Raw genomic sequence first — 23962 nt, forward strand, 5'->3', positions numbered from 1 at the left:
TTCCCCAGCACCCCGGGGCTCCAGGGCCGCCTCCGACGCGCGGGAAGCGAGCAGCTCAAGTTCACGCGCCAAAGCGAGGGCTTAAGGGTAAGTGAGGTGCACGCCGCCGGGGCGCGCTGGGCCTCCGGATTTAAATCTGGGGTGTGGGGGGTGGTGGGGTGCAGCGCTGGGTGGGTACAAGAAAAGAGAGCTAGCTCCCTGGTGATGGACTACAACTGTCTATGAGGAAAAAAAAAAATCCCAAGAAAGGAATTTCTCTAGTTTAACTCAACTCATTTTTTCCCCCCGCTGAGCTTCCCAGGCTAAGACAGAGGCGGAGAGCCAAAAGATTGAATTATAGTTTGTGCTCAGATAGGTTGTACAGACTTTTAACAGGTGGAATCCTAGCTGGGCAGGTGAGCAGTTTGAGGATCCTAGTAGGGGAAGAAAAAAGAAGGAAGAAGATTTTATTTAAAAATTATTTATTTATTTATTTGACAGAGAAAGAGAGCACAAGCAAAGGGAGCAGCAGGCAGAGGGAGAGAGAGAAGCAGGCTCCCCACTGAGCAAGGAGCCAGATGGGGGGCTCCATCCCAAGGGCCTGGGATCTTGACCCAAGTGGAAGGCAGACACTTTATCTTAACTGATTGAGCCACCTAGGTCATGCTTCCCCGCCCTGGTGAAGATTTTAGAGGAAGGGATTGGGAGTGGAGAGGGTTGGGGATTGAGAGTAGGGGAGATGGTGACAATTACTATTTCTTGCCTGAAAAGTTTCGATTGATTTTGTCCTTCCACAACAAGCATACCCTTCTGAGTTTTGGGAGGTAGACTGTGGAAGCCATGGCTTTCCTTCTTGTGTCAGGCTGTGGGCTCCACCACATTCCCTCCCTGGCTGTCCTTTGAGCTGCTCAGGAACCTTGTTGCAGATGGAAGTTGAATATCCATTAACAGCCTACCTTGTGGCAACAGCTAGATAGGACCCAGGTATGGCCTCAAGGCTGTCTGAAGTGCTCCCTTAAACTCCATGGGGAAGGAAGGGTTAGTCATAGGGGAAGTCTGCTCTGAATCTAGGAATTTTGAAGGATTTTTGGTTCCTGACTTCTTTCCATGCTGATTTTCTCCTCAGGCCACACCTGTTGAAGGGTTCAGTTGAATCAGCCACTGCTTAGGGCTCATTCCTGCAGGGAAATACCTGAACTGCTTCAGATAGGATGGGCTGGGGCCCATGGAAGGGGGTGAGGATGGGGGTCAGAAGTCCAGCCTCCAGGTCTGTGTGCTGGCTCCTACTCAGAGAGGGAACGAAAGGCAGAAGGGAAGAGTCAGCAAAAGCATTACCTGGGAAACAGAGGGGCTCCTCTGAGGTATGGTGAGATGTGGGCTTCTAGGGCAGAAAGAAAGGATCAGAACATTCCTGTGAAGTGCTCTTGGTGTTGAGTCCAGAAGACTGATTTCTGGTCTAGGCTCTACCTCGTGGTGTAGCTATGAGGCAGCCAGGTCCTGGGCCTCCTGTTCCTCCTAAGGAGTCTCGGGAAGGCCCCCAGCTCCTTCCCATGGCTGAAATTCTAGCACCTCTGTGTCTGCACATGTCCCTTTGGGAGTCCACCTTGGAGTCTACTCCTTAGTGAAAACTGAAAACGGAGTTTATTTATTTATTTATTTTTAAAGATTTTATTTACTTGACAGAGAGAGAGCGCGCGAAAGAGTGCAAGTAGGCAGAGTGGCAGACAGAGGGAGAGGGAGAAGCAGGCTCCGCCCTGAGCAGGGAGCTCTATGCAGGGCTCAATTCCAGGACTCTGGGATCATGACCTGAGCCAAAGGCAGCTGCTTAACCCACTGAGCCACCCAGGCACTCCTGAAAATGGACTCTAACTGTGATTTCATTCTGCTGATTTTGGAAGTTTGTCTTCAGGTCTGCTTCTAAGAATCCAGATGGAGCTGAGAAAATGGTCAGGAAGTGATGTGTTGGTATATTAGGACCTTAAAAAACAATGAGTTCAGTGGTATTTTTACTCAAGGGGTCTCAGATTTTCTGAGTAGTTTGGTTTGTTTCTATATTTCTGTATTTATTGCCTTGTGGCCAGAATACATAGTTTGTATTTTAGGATTTCAGATTTTTTTGTATGTGTGGTCTAAAACATATTGTTGGTTTTTTTTCAAACTTTTTTTTTTTTTTTTTAAGATTTCATTTATTTACTTGACGGAGAGAGATCACAAGTAGGCAGAGAGGCAGGCAGAGAGAGAGGGAGAGAGAGAGAGGAAGAAGCAGACTCCCGGCTGAGCAGAGAGCTCGATCCTAGGACCCTGGGATCATGACCTGAGCTGAAGGCAGAGGCTTTAACCCACTGAGCCACCCAGGCACCCCTAAAACATACTGTTTTTGTAAATGTTCCACTTCAATAGAAGTGATCATATGGAGCAGAGGTTGATAAACTATGACCGAACACATCTCACAGCCTCTTTTTGTAAATAATTTTGTTGGAACACAGCCATGCTCATATCTATGGCTGCTTTCAGCTACAAACATATGACCTGCACAGCCTAACCTACTTATTACTTGGCCCTCTACAGAAAATGTTTGCTGATCACAGATATAGAGGATCTGAATTATACGATTAACAATGGGGATATGAACAGATGAACAATAGATATGAACATAGAAAACATATGAACATAGAGAATATTTCAATTAAGGTATCCATAGAACATTTATAAAAATTTACCATATTATTATTCCTTTGTTTTTTTTTCATCTGCTGAAGACTGATAAAGAATATTGAAGTCTCCTAGAAGTATTAGGGTCTCCTATAACTAGTATTTCTTTTCATTTCTCCTTGTGTTTCTGGTAGTTTTTGTTTTATGTATTTTGGTGCTATGTTATTCAGTGCATGAAAGTTTATAATAGTTGTATCTTAAATGTGGAGTATCCCTAATTATTAAAAAGCAAGCTTTTTGGTCCATATTATATCTTTTTGCTTTAACTACATTTGTGTGATATTAATACCTTAACTTTTATTTCTTCATTTCTTTACCTTCAGCAAGCTATTTGTACTTGATATATATTTTTACATTTAATATTTTATTTATTTATTCATGAGAGGCAGAGAGGCAGAGAAGGAAGCAGGCTCTTCACAGAGCAGGAAGCCTTATGTGGGACTTGATCTCAGGACCCCAGGATCATGATCTAAGCCAAAGGCAGACACTCAACCGACTGAGCCACCCAGGCGTTCCTAGTTTTTTTTTTTCAGATGAAAACATTACCATTTACATTTATTGTAATAAGTGTTGCTTGTTATTGCCAAATAATTTTTGGCCACACGGTCTGCTCTCTCCATCTTTTCCCACATTAGGTAGCCTCTGTCTACTTGGGCACTTCAGTGGCTGGTTGTGTTATTCTAAGGGCTTAGAAACACAGCCTTGTAAGGAGGGATGGTAAGTTTAGCTTGGGACTTGTTGGATTGAACATGAATATGTTCCCTTTATATATTAAAATATTTAAGGGGTGTCTGGATCAGTTAGGCATCTGTCTTTGGCCCAGGTCATGATCTTGGAGTCCTGGGATCAAGCCCCACATCAGAATCCCTGCTTGGCGGGGAGTCTGGTTCTCCTTCTGCCTCTGACCCCGCTTGAGCTCTCTCTCTCTCTCTCAAATAAATAAAATCTTAAAACAAATATTTAGAAGAAGGTATGTTTGAGGATTGTGAGCTGGCATACTAGTAAAGGACTTTATCCATCTTATTCCTGGATATTTTATTTCTTAAACTCCTGGGCCTAATAGCTTTGGAAGTTTCACTCAAAATCTTATTTTCTTTTGTGTTTTTAAAAAGATTTCCGGGGTGCCTGGGTGGCTCAGTGAGTTAAAGCCTCTGTCTTCGGCTCAGGTCGTGATCCCCTAGGGTCTTTGGATGGAGCCCCACATCGGGCTCTCTGATCAGTGGGGAGCCTGCTTCCTCCTCTCTCTCTCTCTCTCTCCCTGCCTCTCTGCCTACTTGTGATCTCTGTCTGTCAAATAAATAAACAAAATCTTAAAAAATATATATATAAAAAGATTTCCAGTATTTTATTTTATATTCCGGCATTTTATGTTACAGTAATCTAAATTTCATGTGCTTTGTTTAGAATGGAGGAAGATGGTATGTAATGATCGCAGGGAACTACCCGAAAGTGACAAGATGGCCATCAGCACTGTAGTTATACTTGTTTAGATCTGCCCAAGGAGGTTCGGTAATTTTTTTTCTCCCAGTTAGTACAAAGAAACTCAATTCAGTGATGTTATTCAGATGTTATTCATAAGCTGTTGCCAAAATCATTTTTATGTCATCAGAATTAGGATGACTCCTCGGAACTGGGGATCCTGGAGATTTCCTTGCAGACACTTTCCATTTATAACTAATCCTTCATCAAGGGCAGAGAAATTCCTGTGGGACTCCACCCTCATTTTAGAACTCAGCCTAGATAAAAATACAAGGATAAGCATCGGTAGGTATTCATCTTCAGAACTTCTTCTCCATTACTCACACTTGATAATAAATAAGTTGCTTTGAGTAAATATTCAGTGGTCAGTCTTAGTCCAAGACATTGGCTCAGCAACCCTGGTGTAGAGCAGGGTGCCTATCGAGGACGATATCTACAAATGGAAAATTGGCTCTGTTATCTTAAGAAGCTTGTTAGCTGATGGTTGAGTCAACATTGATTTTAATGTTTAACATAAAGCATATATATGGAAAAACTTGAGAGCTAAGAAATAATGAAGAGATCCACAAATTCAGAATGAGATGGGCCTAATAATTACTTTTTTAAGATTTTATTTGTTTATTTGACAGAGAGACAGCGATCACAAGTAGGTAGAGAAGCAGGCAGAGGGGGAGGGGGAAGCAGGTTCCCCGCCAAGCAGAGAGCCTGATGTGAGGCTCAATCTCAGAAGCCTGAGATCATGAACCTAGCCAAAGGCAGAGGCTTAAACCACTGAGCCACCCAGGTGCCCCGGGCCTAATAATTTTTTAAAAACCTCAAGGTAGAGGTATGTTTTGGGCTAAGTTTTGAAGCAGTATGGCACATGGCTTGTGACTAGGAGGGGAAGGGTCTTTCTGGCTGGGAGAAAAATGTACACGTTGGGGCAAAGAACACGACTTTATCACAAGGCCTTAGGTAAGCCCCCGTTCCCTTCTGGAGAGAAATAGCTCTTGGAAGAGTGGCTTGCCTTGTGTGGAGGTGGAGAAGGGGGAGTTAGGAAGGCAGGAGGAGAGGGGTGGGAGGACCCATGGAGAAAAGCCATGAAGCTCAAATTGGGACTGAGTCTGTTATAACAGATAAAAAGGGGCAAATATGTTAATCCAGAGATCCCTTCCCTTCTTTGTTCCTCTTCCTTACAGCGTTTAACTGTATCGACTGCTCTTTTATTTTTATTTATTTTTTGAAATTGTTCTTTGGCTTCTGGGAAATGACTCCGGCTTATCATCATCATCATCAACAACCCCTGATCATTTTTTTAAGCTCTTTTCGCGGACTCCTACATTGACGACGTGGTATTCCCCTGGTCCTGCCCTTGGCCCCCTTCTCCATACTTGCTCCCTGTGTGATCTGGTTCTCCTCTTAAAGCTTCAGATACCAACTCTAGACCCACCGACGTGTAAGGTGGAAGCCGCAGATTCACAGGTCGGAGGGCAGGGGCAGGGGTCAGCACAACCTGGGGTCCTGGCGCCTGGCTTCTAAGCGCTGTGAGATCTCAGGCAAGTTATTTAATTTCTTTGTGCCTCAGCTGTGAAAAAGGGGCATAAGAAGAAGGGTTGTTGCGGGAATTGAATGAAACAGTGTGTAGCCTCGAGGAAGCTCTCAGGACTTCGTGCTCATCGTTTCTGGATGCTCCCCCCGCGTTGCATGTCCCATATTCATCTTAGATTCTGCACAGCTCCATTTGGTTTCGGTCCCCACCGGCCTGCGTTTCTATTCCATTCAGTTGCATAAGCCAGAAATCTGAGAACGAACCTGGGCTCCTTCATTCCCCAAGCCCTGTCTCTTTTGCCTTCCTAAAAATCTCCCACTATTTGCCGCACATCTTTCATGCCTCACCTCCTTGGTCTCTATAACTTAAAACAAAAAACCAAACCAAACAAAACCCCATTCGGTGGAAGAACTCACTGTTCCCCTGTGCCCTCAGCCTTCCTTGCATACCCTGTGCCCCCTTGTTTGTATGTCGGTAGGACCCTACCGGTCCTCCCAGGGGCAGCAGCCACACTTTGGATCCGTGTGACTCATACATTTAACCCAGTACCTGACACAAAACAGGCACTTACATGTTTGTTGATTGAGTGTAGACTCGCTCACTGTGGAGACTTCTCAGAGCCCGTTTAAGTGGAGAGAGGCTGGAGTCAGGGAGAAAAGCTTCAGAGATCCTAACAGTGATTTCAAGATGAAATGAAAAACTACATTATGCTTAAGACTGCTTGTAAAGGGAGAGTCTTAGCAGCTACTTGACACTGGACATGTAAATTCTTATTTATTTATTTATTTATTTAGGAGAGCAATCACAAGTGAGGGGGAGAGGCAGAGGGAGATGGAGAGTCCTAAGCAGACTCAGAGCCTGATATGGGGCTGGGGCTTGATCCCACAACCCTGAGAGCATTTCTGGGCTCCATCCCATGACCCTGAGGTCACAAGCCCAGCCAAAACCAAGGGTCCCACACTCAACCCACTGCACCACCCAGGCACCCCTGGACATGTAACTCCTAAGGGTCAGTCTTCTCACCTGTAAAATGGGTTGAAGAAATAGTAAATGAGATAGATAACAGATGTAAAAACATGTAAATGAGAGAATACTTATAAACACGTGAACAATCTGCATTTGTGCCTGGCTCTGGGGAGCTCAGTATGTGACACTAGTCCTCACTATTTTTACTCATCATTATGTAGTGACTATTACAATATATCAAATGGGGCAATTCAGGAGGAGGGAGAAAACTAAAATGCTAAAAATTCACACATTTGCCTGGCTGGGGTATGTGAGGACTCAGTTTCAACAATCACAGGTTATTTGGTATTTATTCCCCAGGCATTGTTAACAGGTAAGTACGGTCCTCTGCATTTTCAGATGACAGAATGAGATATGTCTCATAGGAGGAAGATAAGATTGGCTTTGGCAAGGCCTTGGGCCCCAGGTTATTCATGCTCAGATACTCTGGGGTGAGGTGGGGCGAGGGGAGGGGCTCAGGGCCTCTAGCCAGCCTGTGCCACCTTCCAGGTCTAGGTAGGCTTCAGCATCCCACCCCACTGGGGAGGAGAGAGGAGCCTCGGGGAGAGCTGGAGGACTCATCAGTGCTGGCATTTGTGCTTGCCTAGCAGTCAGTGCCATAGGTCTGTGTCTGTGAAGATTGAGTCTAGGTCTAGGGTCAGCATTGCACTACCTGGTGGCTTTGTCCCACAGGTACACCTCTGCCTGGTGGCCCTCTCCTTGGCCTGCACTCAGACCCTGAGTCACCTCCAGCCCTGTACGGAGTTTGATCCGGAGTTGGCAGGACGTGTGCTTTTAATGACGGGAGGTGGGGCAAGAAGAAGAATGAAGGGGAGGGGAAAAGATTTGGCAGTTGTCTAAAAGGAGCTTCCTAGAAGGGTGAACAGTGAGACTGGAGTGGGTTCTCACCCCCTTGTTCAGCACCCCACCCTCATTTTACAGGGGAGAGGAGGGACGTTCCAGGAGATTTGTGTCCACATCTGATGCGGTTGAAACCTCTTCTTTCTAAAGGGGTGGGGTAAAGACTGGGCTTGGAGTTGAGCCCAGAAAGTGACTCCTGCCTCCCCCTTCCTCCCTTCCCTCCTTCCCTTTCTCCCTCCCCTCTCCCCTCCTCCTCTTGTGCTTCTTCCTTTCTGCCTTTTACTTCTCCTTTTTCTTTATAACTTTTCATGCCCTGACTCATTCCAGAAGGACTTAGGACAGTGCTGGGTGACTTCAAGGCCTCATTTGTAGGTGTTGGTGAGTTACTGGATGGTGGGTGGTTAGTGGCTGCAATAAATGAAGGAGGTCTCACTCTTATGACTAATGAAAGTCCTTTCCTCACGTCCCAGGTCAAAGGCTATATGCTCTAAAACTGTACCACATTCCTCCAAAGTGCAGGATTTAGTCATCAGGGAGTTGGGTGGGAACAGAGGACCGGATACTGGTAAATCGCTCTCGGCTTACTGGGAAATCTCAGGATTCATGCTCTCCTGGGAGACCCCTGGAGTCATTTACATGGTTGCATTTACACGGGAGCACGGTTCCAGACCTGGCCCAGAGCCCCTAGCCTCGGACCCAAAGTGTGTTCTAGACAGCCTGCAGGAGGAGGAGGATGGGAGAAAGGGAGGTTAGAACTCAGGGCAGCAAACAAGAGCTCGTGAGGAAACCAGGTCCACCCCACCCCATCTCAGGAGCAGCCCCACCTCGCCCACCAGACTCCTCTCCTATCCCTGTGCACACTTGTCCATCCTGGTTAGGCTTTTACTACGTGTCGGGGGCTAGTCCAGAGACTAGGGAGAAACATTGAACGTCTCTGTCTACTCAGAGCCTTTGAATCCAGAGGAAGATACAGACTCAGCAATGGGCATAGCAGGGCTGTGTGTGCTATAGGAAGCACAGGGCAGGATTATGGTTCTTCCCCGACTCCCCCTCCCTGCAAAAAGAGTGGCTTAGAGGGAACAAGCCCAGAGAAGCAGGTGGGTGTTTTGAAGTGGTCCAGGAGAGATGGACAGCCTTAGGGCGGGGAGACGTGGGATATTCAAGAGATACTGGAGAGAGGGAAACCATAGGACATGGTTGTTGGGTCTGGTAATGTGGGACAAGGATTTCTCAGGCCATTTCCCAAATCAGAGGTAGATGTGAAGTTGGCATTTAGCGCCTCTGCCCCCGTTCACAAATGGGGAGACCCCTGTGATGCCTCCTGGCCCGGTCTCACCTTCTCTCCCAAGACCTCCTTTCTTGCCCTGCCTCCTGCAGCCAGTCTGGGGGACAATCACTGTTTTCCCATATAGGAATCTGAGACTATGCGTAGTTGGAACAGCTGGGGCAGGTCCCAGGTAGTCATGCCCATTTCCGAGGGCAGGTCTCGCCTGGCTCTAAAGTTCTTTCCAGACCAAGCTCCTCAGTGTAACTTTGGGGTTAGAGTTCCGGTTTGAACCCCCACCCTGCCGTTTCCTTTCTGCATGACTGGGCTGAGTCAGCTGACGTGTGCCTCAGTTGCTGCAGGTGGAGGACAGGGGTCCTGATGGCTCGAGCTACAGCACGAGGTGCTTGTGATGGTTAGGAGAGGAGAGCCCTAAAGAGTAGGCATGGTGTGGGCTAAGAGTGAGTTCGTGACGAGACTTTCTGTCCCCATTCAGAGCAGTCCAACAGTGCATTGCTTCTTTCAGCCCCCATGTGGTCTTTGTAGGCGCTAGTCCTTTCTTGGCTGGAACCTGGATCTCTCTGTCCTTACCTTTGGTTCCAGAGGATGCCCAAAGAACCCCGGGTTGCATCCCATTTTCTCTTTCTTGCTCCTGCCCTCACGTTCTTCTCCAAGGTGGTTTCGCTAGCTCCTGGCAGTTCCTATTCTCAAATGCTGATTGTTTCCTCTTTCCCACCAACCTCGCTTTCTAGAAGTCCTTTTTAGCTTCTCAGAACCCTGTCCTTTCCCTGAGCCACCTTTCCTGTCTCTTTTACTCATCTGGGCCACTCCCTGGGTGACACAGGGTCTTCTCTGTACAGAACTGCTTGTTAATAAGTGTGATGAGGTTTTTTCCCCTCTGACCAAATTCAAAGTACTTAGAACATTTCAGACCCATTGCACAATGCCTGTCATTGCTGGGGAAGGAGGTGGAGGAGGGCTAACAGAGGTGAAGTAAGGATAATTCCAACAAAATTAGTCACTCAGATAAAACGTGTTTGCTAAGAAAAATTTTAAAAAGAGGTTTGTGAGAGAATTAGGAAATATGAACCCTAACTGGATATTTGATATTACAGGGCTATTAACTTTTGAAGTGCGGTTAAGTTAAAAAGGAGTTTTATCTTTTCGAGATACACACTGAAGTGTTTGTGCATAAAATGATAGGATGTCTGGGGTTTGCTTAAAAATAATCTGGTGGAGTTCCGGAGGACGGGAATACAAATGGCGGCCTCCTGGTCTCCGGCCCGGAGGAGCCGAGAGCCCGGGGCCCGCTCCTCAGTGCGCCCTCAGAGAACAGCGCCAGTATCTCCCGTCTTCCTGACCTCTGGCCGCACTCTGAGCTCACCGAGCCTGCGACCGGTTCAAGAGCAACAAGCAGGAGGAACAAAGGAACAACAGGCAGAGAAACAGGAAGAAACAGCCTTCCCACTGAGCAAGGAGTCCTATGTGGGGCTCCATCCCAGGCCCCCGGGATCATGACTTGAGCCTAAGACAGACGCTTAACTGACGGAACCACCCAGGCACCCGTCCTCCTGGAATCTGGATCCAAACACTTCCCCTGGTTCTAGACAACTTCGGCCGCCTCCTTGCATACCACCTACCCCAGGCTCCAGCAAGCGTCTTCAGCAATTATACCAGTCAGAGGAGAAATTCCCATGAGACGTCCATGAGCCAAAAAGAATCTGATCCTGTTGGCAAACTGGAAGGCATTTCCAGCAAAGGTGGCTTCACACACAGAAGCAGCAGCACTGAGGGTCCCAAGCACGTGGCAAACACTAGGCCCTTCCATTCCCCACTCTGCTCAGTGAAGCTCATTCACCAGCGAGACTAACCCTAATTCTCAGATCCAAGCTGTGGGGCAAAGAAGGCACCAGGAGGGGACTTCTGTGAACCTGAGCACGCATACACACATTGCACTTGCAAACAGGTGAAAGAGCCTGAAAAGGCTTTGGGGATTTGTTGCTGCTGTTGTTGTTGTTTTGTTTTTAAGTCTTTTAAGTAATGAGAAAGCTTATCAAGACAGGGAGGAATCGCTAATCCTATATGGCAAAGAAACTACTTATGCAGGTAGGTACATAAACTGGGAAGAAAGGTTTGACCTGAGGGTATTTGTTAAGCCCCCAAAATTTTAGATTTCCTTCTGACACCTAATGGGCCAAAGGGGATAGAAATGACAGGCTTGGTGAGGTCTTTTTCCCCCCCTCCCCCACAGTAATTGAACTGTTCTAAGCTCATTGTGATAGTTGTGTAATACTATGTATGCTGAAATTCGTGGAATTGTACACTTAAAAGTGGATAAATTGTGTGATAGGTAAATTGTATCTCAGTAAAAGTGGGGGTTATACAAATGTTGGGTTTTACACCAATACAACACAGGTTGAGTTTCAGAGAAAGTTAACTACAACATGCGTACTCTGTATGTTTTTGCTCAATTTTTTTCTGTAAATCTAAGATCGCTCTTAAGAAATGGTCTAATGAAAAGAAGAAAAGATCCCAGTCTCTCTGTAGGCATTTGGCCGTTTCCTGCCCGCATCACCAGCTGGGCCAGAGCCTCTGTTCTTTCACATGCAGCCCCTGTGGTCTGAACATTAACAGTCTTCAGGACCCCCAGCCTGGCCTCAGCTGGCGGTTCTCTTGTTTCTCCATCAGATAAAGGGACTAAGGACAAGTTGCTCCTGAGGGAGCCCCAGGGGATGGACAAGGAGTTTCTGAGCTGTGTCTGCCAGAGCGATGCCTGGGGAGTGAGACAGGGTTTAATGAAATAAAAGATGGCAAACTGAGCCCAAAAAAGGACCTGCCCTCTCCCCAGAGGCCCGCTTCTGGAAATGACTTTGTGGACCAGAGACCCTCCTGGGGACCATCTTGGGGGTGATGGGTTAAAGATGGAGAACCACATAGACCACTGCAGTCACCCCTAGAGCAGAGTTAATCCCTTCCAAATATTCTTGGATATGCTAGTTCCACAGAAAATTCATGCATTCAAGAGACTCTGCCAGCTCCTGCTGATTTCTTCTGACTTGCTAGAATTAGGATCCATGTCTCTTAATTAATACCTTTGGGAAACCCTTTCACTCCTGGGAAGCTGCCTGGCCAGAGTGGCTGAGGGGACCTCAAAGGAGACAGATCCCTGAGACCTTGGAGGACAGTGCCAGGCTTCTCTGAAGCAGAAGGAAGCTTTCAATCAGGAGAATGAGCCTCCCTCACAGATGGGGGCCCTGAGAGAATGGTCAAGGTCTGGCCCTGTTTTGACCCATAGGTTTCCTGTCAGTTCACGTGGGCCTTGAGTGGCTGGGCACCTGGCTACAATCAGTGCTTTCCACCTTCCCCCATGCCTGAAGAAGTGAGATCACTTTTTATTTTAGGGCAAAGTTAGAGGGCAACTGTCTCCTAGAAGCTGGCTGGCCTCCCCATCCCCCAATCCAACTGCCCTGCTCTGGTTGCCAGGCAACTGTTTACCTTAGAGGTAGAGCACCCCCCAAGGTTCTGAGCCTTCAGTGGAGACCCAGAGAACACTGGCCTATGGAGGCAGAGCTGGGGAGCTCTCCATAGCCCTGGATGGCCTCCTGCCTGCCATAGATCCACTTTCCACTTGGTCCTAGACCACCTGTGCGGTCCTCCGCTGGTGATACTGAAAGCTGGAGACACGTTTCAGGTCTCCGTGGATTTCCCTGAGAGATCCTGATATAAACTGGGATACTGGTTTTGCCAGTGAAGAAACAACACATTGTGAGAAGTGGGAAGGTGTCAGGTGAAAGGTGTTTTGCCCACGCTGAAGTCTGTGGGAAAGGCAGTGAGAATATGGAACCACTGACACAAGCTGATGGTGCTCAAGGTCTGCCCGGGGCGGAGGCCAGTTTTCCCACCTTAAAAACCTCGTGCTTATCAGCAGTAAATACAAACTGCTGTAGGCTGTCTCTTCAGAACACTGTTGACTTTCTGAAAAAGTTACTGAAGGGCCAGCCTCCTAAATCATCTCAAGAGACTGGTGACAAACCCATCTTCAAAGCATCAGAGAAGAATGGAGAAAAGCTTTGGAAGAAAACCCTGGGTGATATGAATGGAAACCCTTGTGATCTACAGAGTCCAGAATGGCTTGCCCAAGAAACTGCGAGATGGAAGCAGAGACTCCAAGAAATGGAGCAGGAGAAAGAAAGGCTAGAACAGTCAAACGCAGGATTCCAACAGGCCCTGAACGAGAAAGTCAGCCAGTTAGTACCGGTGGGTGAAAACCTGCTGAAGACCTTCCCCGGGCCCACTCACCTTGGAGATCATTTGGGTCATGTCAACTGTGAGGTCGAGGAAAAGATAGAAACAGAAAATGATGATGGCCCCATCCACGGGTCAGAGGGTGATCTGAAGGGTGTCACTGAGGATGCTGATTCTAATGTGTCCCTTCAAAGTGCTGAAGGGAAAAAGCAGGAACCAGCCAGACAATTGCAGGAAGGAAAGCAAATGAATGAGGAGCTTATGGGACAAATAACAGATCTTCAAGCCAAGGAGGCCTCTTTGCAGCGTGAAAATTCACAGCTTGAAGAGGAGATTCAGCAGCTGAAACAGAAGCTTCAAATTCTGCCTAATTTATATCAAGAAAGCACCAGCCTCATTGAGAGAAAATCGTCTGAGGCAGAAGAGCAGTGCACAGACATGAAGTGGAATCTTTCCTGCACACGTAGAAACATCAAGGCCATGTCTCAGACTCGAGACTTATACAAGGAGATCGCTGAAGACACCAGGAGAGAATTGGAGGAAAATACCTTGCACTATCGAAAGGGGATCCTCTTTCATGCAAAGAGAGCTCAGGAAAGCTGGATGGCAGCTGTGCTGACCGAGAGAAGCCTCAAGGAGCTAAAGAAAGAAACTGATCACAACAGGCAAATGTTGGCCAAAGCGGAGTCCAACTTCCAGCTTTTCCCAAGTGGCCGTTTTACTCCTGCTCCTCCACCAGCCGCCCACAGAGGCCCAGAAGTGTCAGAGAACCCCTGGATCATCAACACCCCCAGGAAGGAGAAGAGCCAGGCCTTGAGGGCCCAGGCAGCTGGGCCACACCACCAGGGACCCCTGCGGATTTGACTGAGCTCACCGCAGGCTGGTCCTGAACTCCCACAACCACAGCATAACATCTGCATGTGTTTCTGTCTTTAAAGTTATTTGGACTTATCTCTTTTTAGTATAGGTATTATTTAGATAGATAGTTATAGGTAGTTAACTTAATAGGTAGTTATTTAATTGATATTACAATTGCTTTTATTCAAGTAGATTTAGCATTATAGTTTTCGGATTGTATTTTTCCATTAAAATGTCATTTCCTGTAAAAAAAAAAATCTGGTGAGTGGGGGTGGTGATGGTGTTCGAGCAGAATCGGCCATCTATTGGTAATTTCTGAAACCAAGTGATGAGCCTGTGGGCTCTTCGAGTCTGCTTGAAAATGTCAACATTTCTTTAAAAACAGTGGGTTTAAAAAAAAATTATTAAGAGGAAGAGAGAAAGCCAGAAAGCAAGTAGGCACGGGAGGGAAGAGGCAGAGGAAGTAGATCCCCGCTGAGCAAGGAGCCCCATGCGGGACTTGATCCCAGGACCCTGAGGTCATGACCAGAGCCAAAGGCCACTGCTCAACTGAGCCACCCAGGTGCCCCTAAAAACAGTGTTCCAAAGGCACTTCAGGGACTGTCTGCCCATCTCCCCGTGTATGATTGGGGTGGGAGGTGGAGGTGAAATGCAGGGAAATTGCACACCCATGGTTTGTTGCTCTCATTGGATCCCGGTCTGCAGATGCCAAGAGGTCCTACGCAGCTGCCACCAGAAGGGAGGGGCCCAGAGGTCTCAGTTGGCCGTCTCAGCTGGGGGCCTGAGGTTCGGCCTCACTGTTCCTCTGGCTAGCACCACGACCGACCCTCCTTCAGGCAAACACCTCATCTATCCCTGTCAAGATTTAGAGTCCTCAGGGCCAAAGTCCTTTGTGGTTATGGGGCCATGCTGATGACTGCTCCTCAAGGGACATTTCTACCTTGAAAGCTGGGGAGGGATCAGCTGGCAGGGCTGACCGAGAGGGGGAACCACCTTTGAAGCGAGGCCCCAGCCTTATGACAGATCTGAAAAGGGGTGAGGTGGAGAGGTGAAGGTGAGAGCGGAGGAAATGCACCCAGCCTGGGTCTCTCCTTTCCCCGGTGTACACTGTGCTCACAACCAGCCCTGGGCTGGGGGCTTCTCCCTCTCCCATGCTCCTGGCACCCCCCAGCCTGGCCGGTCTACTCCTCCCTTCCCGGTACCACCCCTGCAGTGGGTGTGCACCTACGCAAGGCAGAACAGACCCTGGGGACTTCGGTTTCAGGGATGCCTGCCCTCTTCCTCCCATTTCTCATCCTGCGCTGCCCTGAAGAGGTAGAACAGGACCGTGTTCTGTTCCTTGCTCTGTGCTCTCTTTGTGGTGGGCGTGACTCTGCGGTAGAGAGCAGGTGACACACCCTGGTGACAAAGGGCTATGGGAAGCCCGTCGCAGTAGTGGCCCAGTCTGTCTGTCTGTCTGTCTGTCCCTTCTGCTCTGCTAGGGCACTTGTCTGTTTTCTCCTTAACCACTGACTCTCTAGCCTAGTGACGGGCACATGGTGGTGCTCAGGAAACATCTGTCGAGTGAATGGCTGATACAATACCAAGTTAAGTGTGGCAGGTTGAATTTCATAAAAAAGTTGGGAAGATAGGGATGCCTGGGTGGCTCAGTCGTTAAGCCTCTGCCTTCTGCTCTGCTCGGTCATGATCCCAGGGTCCTGGGATCGAGCCCGGCATCGTGCTCCCTGCTTGGTGGGAAGTCTGCTTTTCCCTCTCCCATTGCCCCTGCTTGTGTTCCCTCTCTCGTTGTGTCTCTGTCAAATAAATAAATAAAATCTTTTTTAAAAGTTAGGAAGATAGATTGAAGCTATACATTATTTGTTATTTATATCACTTAAGTTATTTTAACACACCACACCTATAATATTCTAGCAGATGCTTTATCGTGTATGTGTATGTGTGTTTTATATTGCATATATATACATATATAATTTTTCCCCTAATTGCCATGAGAATAAAACAATGCTAGGGTGATGACTATCTCATCCTACTGAAATGCAGGTTTTATATCTTTTTAAAAAAGATTATATTTATTTATTTGACAGAGAGAGATATCACAAGTAGGCAGAGAGAGAGGGCAGCAGGCTCCCCGCTGAGCACAAAGCCTGATGTCCGGTTCCATCATGACCTGAGCGGAAGGCAGAGGCTTAACCCACTGAGCCACCCAGGTGCCCCATACCTTTTTTTTTTTTTTTTTTAAGATTTATTGATTTATTGGAGGGTGGGAAGGAGCAGCAGGAGGGAATTTTTAAGCAGACTCTGAGCTGAGCACAGAGCCCAGGCAACATATGAGGTTCTGGATCCCACGACCCTGAGATCAGGACCTGAGCTGAGACCAAAAGTCAGATACTTACCCGACTGTGCCACCCAGGCACCCCCGGATTTTATATCTTTAAGGGAAGCAGGTGTTTGAGTTCTGTCTGCATTGACGAAGATGCTCGCTTCTCCTGGGCAGTTAGTGAGCAATGGCTCCTTCCATTTCCCACTGTGCTGTTTCCCTGGCTTGAGGTTGGGTCTTGAAGATGTAAGATAGAAGAAAGAGACACAGGTGTTCTTTTTCCTTGGGGTGATCACAGCGTCCCACAGAGCTGTGAAGGGCCAGAGAAATCTTGTCTATAAGCATGTATGGGCATGTGGTGAAGATACTCTGGCTGTTTTACCTGCTATCAGGAAAGAGACAAGCTGGAGTGAATGTTTTGTACCTTTCCCTGCTTCCTGGTCCAGGGGTTTCCCTTCCTTCCAATTCCTTTCTGCACAGTGTGTCCCTCTTAGGTCTTAGAGGAGGCCAACATCTTTCACTGGTTATTTTCTGTGGAGGGGTTCTCAATGAGCCTTCTCTTCCTCCAGCCTGGTCCCCTACTCCCCGTCCTGACTGTATTTCTCCTCGAGTCAGTTCACAACTAACTTTTCGTCACTTCACAACTAACTTTTCGCTGTGGAGTGAGCAATCCTATCAAGGAAAAGAAAATCTACAGCCCCCTCCCCTGCCCAAATCTGTTGCAAATAGCATTTAATAAAACAAAAGGAATTGTGTCCTAGAGAAACAGCCAGATAATCTAGAAAAAAATGATAAACTTTCGAATTTCAACATCTTCCCTGAAATTGACTTTGGACTTTGAGTAACGTGTATTTTAAGGAAATGTACAAACTCCTTTTCTCTTCCAGTTTCCCATTGGATCTTCCTACCATGCCCTGAATTCTTAGGAATTTGATTTCGTGACGTTTGGGACATCAGCTGGGTTTAAAATTGACTTGAAGTTTGTGGGAGCAGAGAAGGAAGCAGGTGTAGGAGATAAGGAGAAATATAAAGGAAGTATAGCCAATCAGTTTTTTTTTAAGACTTTGTTTACTTACTTATTTGAGAGCAGGGATCCTAGAGCCAGATAACTTATGTTCAAATCCTGCTTCTGCCATTTTCTTCGTGGTATGATGTTGGGAAAGTAACATCCCTTGTCTCTGCCTCAGTTTTCTCATCTGTAATACATGACTAATATTTTTTACCTCCTGGAGGTGCTGTGAAATTTAGCTAATAAATATGACAGGTGATTGGAAGAGTTTCTGATCCAGAGTAAAAATGAGCAGTAGCTATCAGTAATATCTTTCACTGGATTATCCACTGGTTTTGGTGTCTCCTCCAGAACTTCCCTCCTTACAGATAGTTAATAAAGAACTCGTTGGGACAGAGAAGACTCTTTCCATCACTTTTTGGAATAAGACTAGAGCCAGCTTTACAAACTTTAGGGAGGGGAAAAAAAAAAACCCTTCTAACATATGATGACAGAGCTGACGAAGAGGTTTCAGCAGTGGTGAAGTGGATGTTTGTTCTTCCACAGAGAAATCTACAGTTCAGATTAACTCCTCATATCCATGAAAGAATGGGATGCATACAGGGCACCTGGGTGGCTCAGTTGGTTGAGCATCTGCCTGCCGCTCAGGTCATGATCCCGGGGTCCTGGGATCGAGTCCCACATGGGGCTCCCAGCTCAGCGAGGCGTCTGCTTCTCCCTCTGCTCCTTCCCGCTCACGTGCTTGCATGCTCTCTCTCTCTCTCTCAAATAAGTAAATAGAAATCTTAAAAAAAAAAATAAAAAGAATGGGATACTTACAAATGCCTGAAACAGTCAAAGGTGGGGAAAAAACCCTCAAGACCGATAAATGATGATTAAAGTTTAAGCTTAGAGATTTCTGAGTTCGTGAATTCTGACATATTACTAGCCCAATATCAGGAACCCTGGCACGTTTTTTGAAAGGAGACCTCAGAACCCTTCACCAGAGCACAGAGTCGTCTGGTGTCAGGGTACCTCCCATTAGTATAGCTTAAGTGTGGGGAGATTTCAGGTTTTCCTTCCTCAGTCTTTAGAATTTGCCAGGAAAGCTGGAGACACGTTGCTTTATCTAAGGAGGCAAGTTCAGGGACAACACCCTGGTCAATCTTTTTGGGTCCCCGTGCCTGAGTTTGTTAGGAGATTCACTTCTCCTTCCCCCCAACTTTGCTTCCACGCAGGACCAGAATGGCCACCACATCCCCTCCTGGTTGCCGCTCCAGCCTGGCCGCCAGGTACCACAGACTCTGTGATACAACTGAAATCTGGGGCATTGTCCTAGAAGCAGTGGCCGCGGTTGGGGCCGTGACCTCAGTGGCCTTCATGTTCGCTCTCCTGATTCTCGTCTGCAAGGTGCAAGACTCCAACAGGCGAAAAGTGCTCCCGACCCAGTTCCTCTTCCTCCTGGGCGTTCTGGGGATCTTCGGCCTCACCTTCGCCTTCATTATCCAGCTCGACGGCAGCACCGGGCCCACCCGTTTCTTCCTCTTCGGGGTCCTCTTCTCCCTCTGCTTCTCCTGCCTCCTGGCTCACGCTTTCAACCTGACGAAGCTGGTGCACGGGAGGAGGCCCCTGTCCTTGCTGGTGATGCTGGCCCTGGCCGTGGGCCTCAGCCTCGTGCAGGACATCATTGCCGCGGAGTACCTCATCCTCACCATGAACAGGACCAACATTGCCATTTTCTCTGAGCTTTCAGCCTCTCGGCGCAATGAAGACTTTGTCATGTTGCTCATCTACGTCCTCTTCCTGATGGCGCTGACATGCCTCATGTCCTGCTTCATCTTCTGTGGGGCCTTCAGCGGCTGGAAGAGACATGGGGTCCACATCTTCCTCACCATGCTTCTCTCCATCGCCATCTGGGTGGCGTGGATCACCCTGCTCCTGATTTCCACCTTTGGCCCCACGTGGGATGATACCATCCTCAGCTCGGCCTTGGTGGCCAATGGCTGGGTGTTCCTGTTGGCTTACATTGCCCCCGAGTTTCGGCTGCTTACAAAGCAACGGAACCCCATGGATTACCCAGTTGAGGATACGTTTTGTAAACCTCAACTCATGAAGCAGAGCTATGGTGTGGAGAACAGAGCCTACTCTCAAGAGGAAATCACCCAAGGTACAGAGCTTGGCTGGGCAAGGATCCCTTGTAGAGGATGGGGGGAGAACCGTAGGATATTGTAACTGTAAGGAACGCTCAAGACAGTCCAGGTCATACCCCTGACAGAATAGATAAGGTCCCCAAGGTTCAGATCCTGCTTAAAAACATCCAGCTAGTTAGAGTTCTAATAGAACTAGAAGCTGGCCTCTGGAGTCTTAATCTCGTACTTCCTACACAATACACTGGGGGTTTCTCTGAGTCAGAATAAGATGCAGCAAAGGAATCACTGAAGAAATCTCTAGAGACAGGCAGGTGAGATTGTGTTCTTTATAAAAGAGAAATGGGTATTCCTTCCAGAAATGTGGAGCCTTTATAGATTTGAATAGAGAAAGCTGCGCCATGATTTCTTGCTATGGTCACAGAGCACAGAGGCAGGAGAAAGCCCTTTTATCATAAACCAGCAGGGATCTCCATAAAGCTACTGGGGATCCTGATTTATCCTGAAGAGTCACATCTGGGGCCGTGGGAGGGAAGAGGTTTTGTCTGACATGAAAGAGTCTAGCGATTTGGCTCCTGCCTGAAGTTGTGAGAAACCAGGTGTTACGTTGTTCTCACAACAAACAAGGGGCTAAACGCGTAGCTAGTGACTGTCCTTGCCCCCAAGGACACACAACCAAGGAATCTATTCATTGGTTTCTGGGGCTTACATTGATTTCTGGGCCTAATCAAGGGAGGGGGATGGGTTTGGGACAGGCTAGAGGGATGGGAGCGAGCGAGATTCTTAGCTTCAGCTAACAATTTTCTCTGCCCTTGCAGCGGGGGCGGGTGTGTGTGTGTGTGTGTGTGTGTGTGCGCAAAGCTCCCTGTGCTTCTCACAGCAGCTGCGGTCCCTCTCCTGGGCACTGGAAAGCCTGAAGGGAAGCGGGGATGGCTGGAGGGGACATTTTAGCTCCCATCAGCTCCTGTCCTTTCTCCTGCCTTGGTTCTATCACCACACTCCTGGACTCCCTGTTATCAGACCTTAACTACAATTCCTCCCTTCCATCCCTCTTTGCATTCATTTTATGGACCACTGTCACCCTCCTCTCCCTAAAATACTTCTTGGACTACCACATTTTCCTGCTCACATACCTCACTGGCTCCCCAGTACCCACCATATTTGCTCAGGGAGGAGGCTTTTCACAGCCAGAACCCAAGACCCATGGAAGCCATGCTCGGTCCAAACTATTCTAGTCACCGCCTTTCCCTGTCAGTGTGTCCAGGCTCCAGGAATGTCCTTCTCCCTGCCCTTATCCATTTCCAGGCACACATTCCCTAGTCTCATTATTCACTATGCCCACAAGCTGTAGAACTTTGAAATGCTCTTATCAGAGTGTGTCCCATTTCATAGCTATTTGCGTGGCTGTCAGATAGTTTTCCAGCGTTAGCATAGGGCCAGGAGTCATTCTGGTTAATCTTTAGATTTTTTTTAAAAAAGATTTTATTTATTTATCTGAGAGAGAGAGAGAGAGAGAGAGAGAGAACACAAGCAAGGAGGAGAAGGAAATGCAGGCTCCCGCGGAGCAGGGAGCCCAATGTGGGGCTTGGTCCCAGGACCCCAGGATCATGACCTGAGCCGAAGGCAGACATGTAACTGACTGAGCCGCCTGGACGTCCCTGGTCTTTAGATTTTCCACAGGATCTTATATAGAGAAAGTATTTGAGGTATGTGTGAAGTGTACTGAACAGGTACATTTTGGGGGGAAGTCAACGGATTGTTTTAATTGTATTCACGATGATGGTATGCGTTTTCTCTTCTGTTCCAGAGTTTAAATCCCTCTCATTTTCCCTAAAGACACAGAAAACAATTGCTCAAAAGTTCTGCCCCCTCTCAAAGAAAGTAAAAAGAAAAAAAAAATTTTTTTTTTCCTTGTGGACAGTTAAGGAAGTGGGTAAATCCTCAGTGAGATTCACTTCTGGCCAGATCTGTATCTGAAAAGACTGGTTTCAAATTGCTTTTGGGGTGATCTTGGGAGGAGATGCCCTGGCAGGGAACTTTCTGGAAAGGTGCATCCCTAGTGATCCTCTGTTGGTAGTTATTCATTTATTAGTGTGGTACGTGCTTTGTGCCTGGCCCTGGGCCTGGAACAGTCTCTTCCTCCATGAACCTTAACGTTCTACTGGGGAGACAGGCAGATAGCAGGGCATGACTGACTGACTGAATGGGGGTGAGCACAGGCGGGAGCAGGAAGCCGGTTGGCCCCGGAGCTTTAACCCCTCCCCTTCCTCTCTTCCAGGTCTTGAAGAGCTAGGGGATACACTCTACGCTCCTTATTCGACCCATTTTCAGCTGCAGGTAAATGGTTTCTCTTTTTTCATCAGGGCATTAGCTCTCGGGTATGTTTGTCCTTCAGGAACACAGGCTGTAGCCATTCTGAGGGCTCCTAGATGGCCATCTTGGAAGGACAACGTGTCTCCTTCCCTCTGATCTGCCTCAGGGGTTAGCACTGGAGACTGGAGTATTTCTAGCGTTCTGGAGTATTCCCAGGGCACAGGGAGGGGCACTTAAGGGGGAGGGATGGGAGAAGGGGGAGAAAGTTAAGGTTCCTGCCCAGATTAGAGCTCTGTTGAAATTATCAGGGAATTGGAGTGGGCTTAACAATGTGGCTGCTTCCTTTTCAGAATCGGACCTCCCAAAAGGATTTCTCCATCCCACGGGCCCAGACTCGGATTAGCCCTTACAATGACTATGAAGGAAGGAAAGATGGCAGTTAGCCGTTCTGAAGAGTGGGACAGACAGCAAGTCAGCCAACCAATGGGGAGTTCCAAGGGCTATGGGCTTAATCCCGAGCCACCTGAGGAAACGGTACAAAACCTTTTGGGAAGAACTTGCCTTGCTTTGGCTTCTGGAGTTGCTGGGCAGCTAACAAGACTCCAAGGCCTAGCACACTAGTATTTTCCTTTGTCCCAGGCACTTCTTTTAAGTGGGAGGGAGCCTCCAGCAACTCAGGGTGTGCCCCTTACTGAGCCCAGTCATTTCACCAGTGACTAAAGCCGTGGTCATCTGACGCTTCCTGGCTCAGTGAGCTTCAGGATCCTGCTCTGGTCGCTCAAGGCTGGTTTTGGGAGGACCGCTCAGCCCAGAGCAGAACTGCAAATCTGAGTGAGAAGAGCCAAGGCCTGTCCCTGCTGAAATCTACACTGGAAGCCATCTCACTGGCACGCTCCCATCTTGCCTGGGTACAAGAGGCCACGGGTCACCCCAAATGTACCCATCTCTGTGGTGCTACCATGGGGTCCTGTGGGTCCCCAGCACCAATTCACTGGTCTCCATTTCCAAATTTGGTGTCCATCCCTGGACATTTGTCCCCTATCTGCTTTCCCAGAACTTTCTCTTCTGTATCTCGTGGGCAGGGGACAAGTCCCAATTTCTCCCTGGTGGGAGAATTCATGCTCTGTTCTTGCTCTACATTCCTGGCACGGATTCTTCTGTTGTCCCCTTGCCTCTCAGCTTCTGTAAATAGCTTCACACTGTGTTCACCACCTGTGTTCTGTAAGTGGGCATTGTCTACAAATGGGGAGTGTTCCTTGTAGAATAAGTTATTCCCTGCTCCTCAGGTGGAGACGCAATAAAGATATGGTGGCAGGTCCTTGATGGTGGCAGAGGGACAGTATGAGGGGTGTGCACTGGACCTGAAGGAGAGACGGCGGGCACTCATCTTCACATGGAGCTGAGGTCCTGGAGCTGAAGTTCAAAGTTCAAGTCCACTGGGTGTGCACTTGACCCTTCTCTAAACATTTCTCCTTCTCCTCCTTATGTCAAAGATGTGTGTGTTTTCCCTATTTGTTGAGGTGAAGGGCAAGGGTGACACGGGGAGCCAGGAAGGGTCACGGATCCTGAGGTTTTGCTGCAGAAAGGCAGAGGAGTCACGATCTTGGAATGGCGCTTGGCAGGCCAACTCAGACAGGGACGAGATTTCAAAGGCAGCTTCATGGTCCCCAGGTTTAATTGTAGGAGGACATATATTCAGATCCCTATTTGACAAAATTGGTTCATAATATCCTTTGGAAAAGACACAGTACCTGACAGTTTTTATTTACTTTATTCCAGAAACAGCTGTGTGGGGCAGGGCCACAGGGAACAGTTTTTGATGAAGAAAAAAAAAAAAAAATCCCCATGTACTGAAATTGGATGACATTTCAAAACCTTGTAGCTGAGTTAGGGGGTTACCTCCTAAAGAGCCCGACGCTCTGCTTTTCATCAAAAGGAAAACCTGGTGTGGGAAGAGGGTTGAGGTGATGTTGGAGGTGAACGAACGACACTCTGAATTAAGGATATGGACATGCCACAGAGATTTGGTTGATTGTTTCTCACATGGCTTTGCACTAACATTAGCCTAGTTTTGCACTGAAAAGGGGGAATTACAAATCATGATTCGGATCCTTCTAGACCATTTTAGTCTTTTCTTAAGAGGCCATAACTTGGTGAGGTTGTTATGAGGGAAACACAATATAATTCCAAGTCTATCTGTCACAGTGTAGGTAGTCAAGAAATACACATCCCCCACCTCCACCTCTTTTCTTTCCTCCTCTGGACT

General features: G+C 47.7%; 1 protein-coding gene across 1 annotated transcript; it reads left to right on the forward strand.

Moving 5' to 3' along the window:
* GPRC5A (G protein-coupled receptor class C group 5 member A) lies at positions 1–23014 on the forward strand. Its single transcript, XM_044227765.1, has 4 exons — positions 1–87; positions 18475–19403; positions 21662–21720; positions 22047–23014. The coding sequence occupies exons 2-4, from the start codon at positions 18482–18484 to the stop codon at positions 22137–22139; spliced, it is 1074 nt and encodes a 357-aa protein (XP_044083700.1). The 5' UTR covers positions 1–87; positions 18475–18481; the 3' UTR covers positions 22140–23014.
* The last annotated feature ends 948 nt before the right edge of the window (positions 23015–23962 follow it).

This window comes from Neovison vison, chromosome 12 (genome assembly GCF_020171115.1).
Source record: "Neovison vison isolate M4711 chromosome 12, ASM_NN_V1, whole genome shotgun sequence".
Taxonomy (NCBI): Eukaryota; Metazoa; Chordata; class Mammalia; order Carnivora; family Mustelidae; genus Neogale; species Neogale vison.

Excerpts from the sequence above, each read along its gene's own strand:
- GPRC5A (XM_044227765.1), top strand. The coding sequence starts at position 18,482 with ATGGCCACCACATCCCCTCCTGGTTGCCGCTCCAGCCTGGCCGCCAGG. Across the intron at positions 19,404-21,661 it reads TCAAGAGGAAATCACCCAAG|GTCTTGAAGAGCTAGGGGAT; the intron begins GTACAGAGCTTG and ends CCTCTCTTCCAG. Across the intron at positions 21,721-22,046 it reads CGACCCATTTTCAGCTGCAG|AATCGGACCTCCCAAAAGGA; the intron begins GTAAATGGTTTC and ends CTTCCTTTTCAG.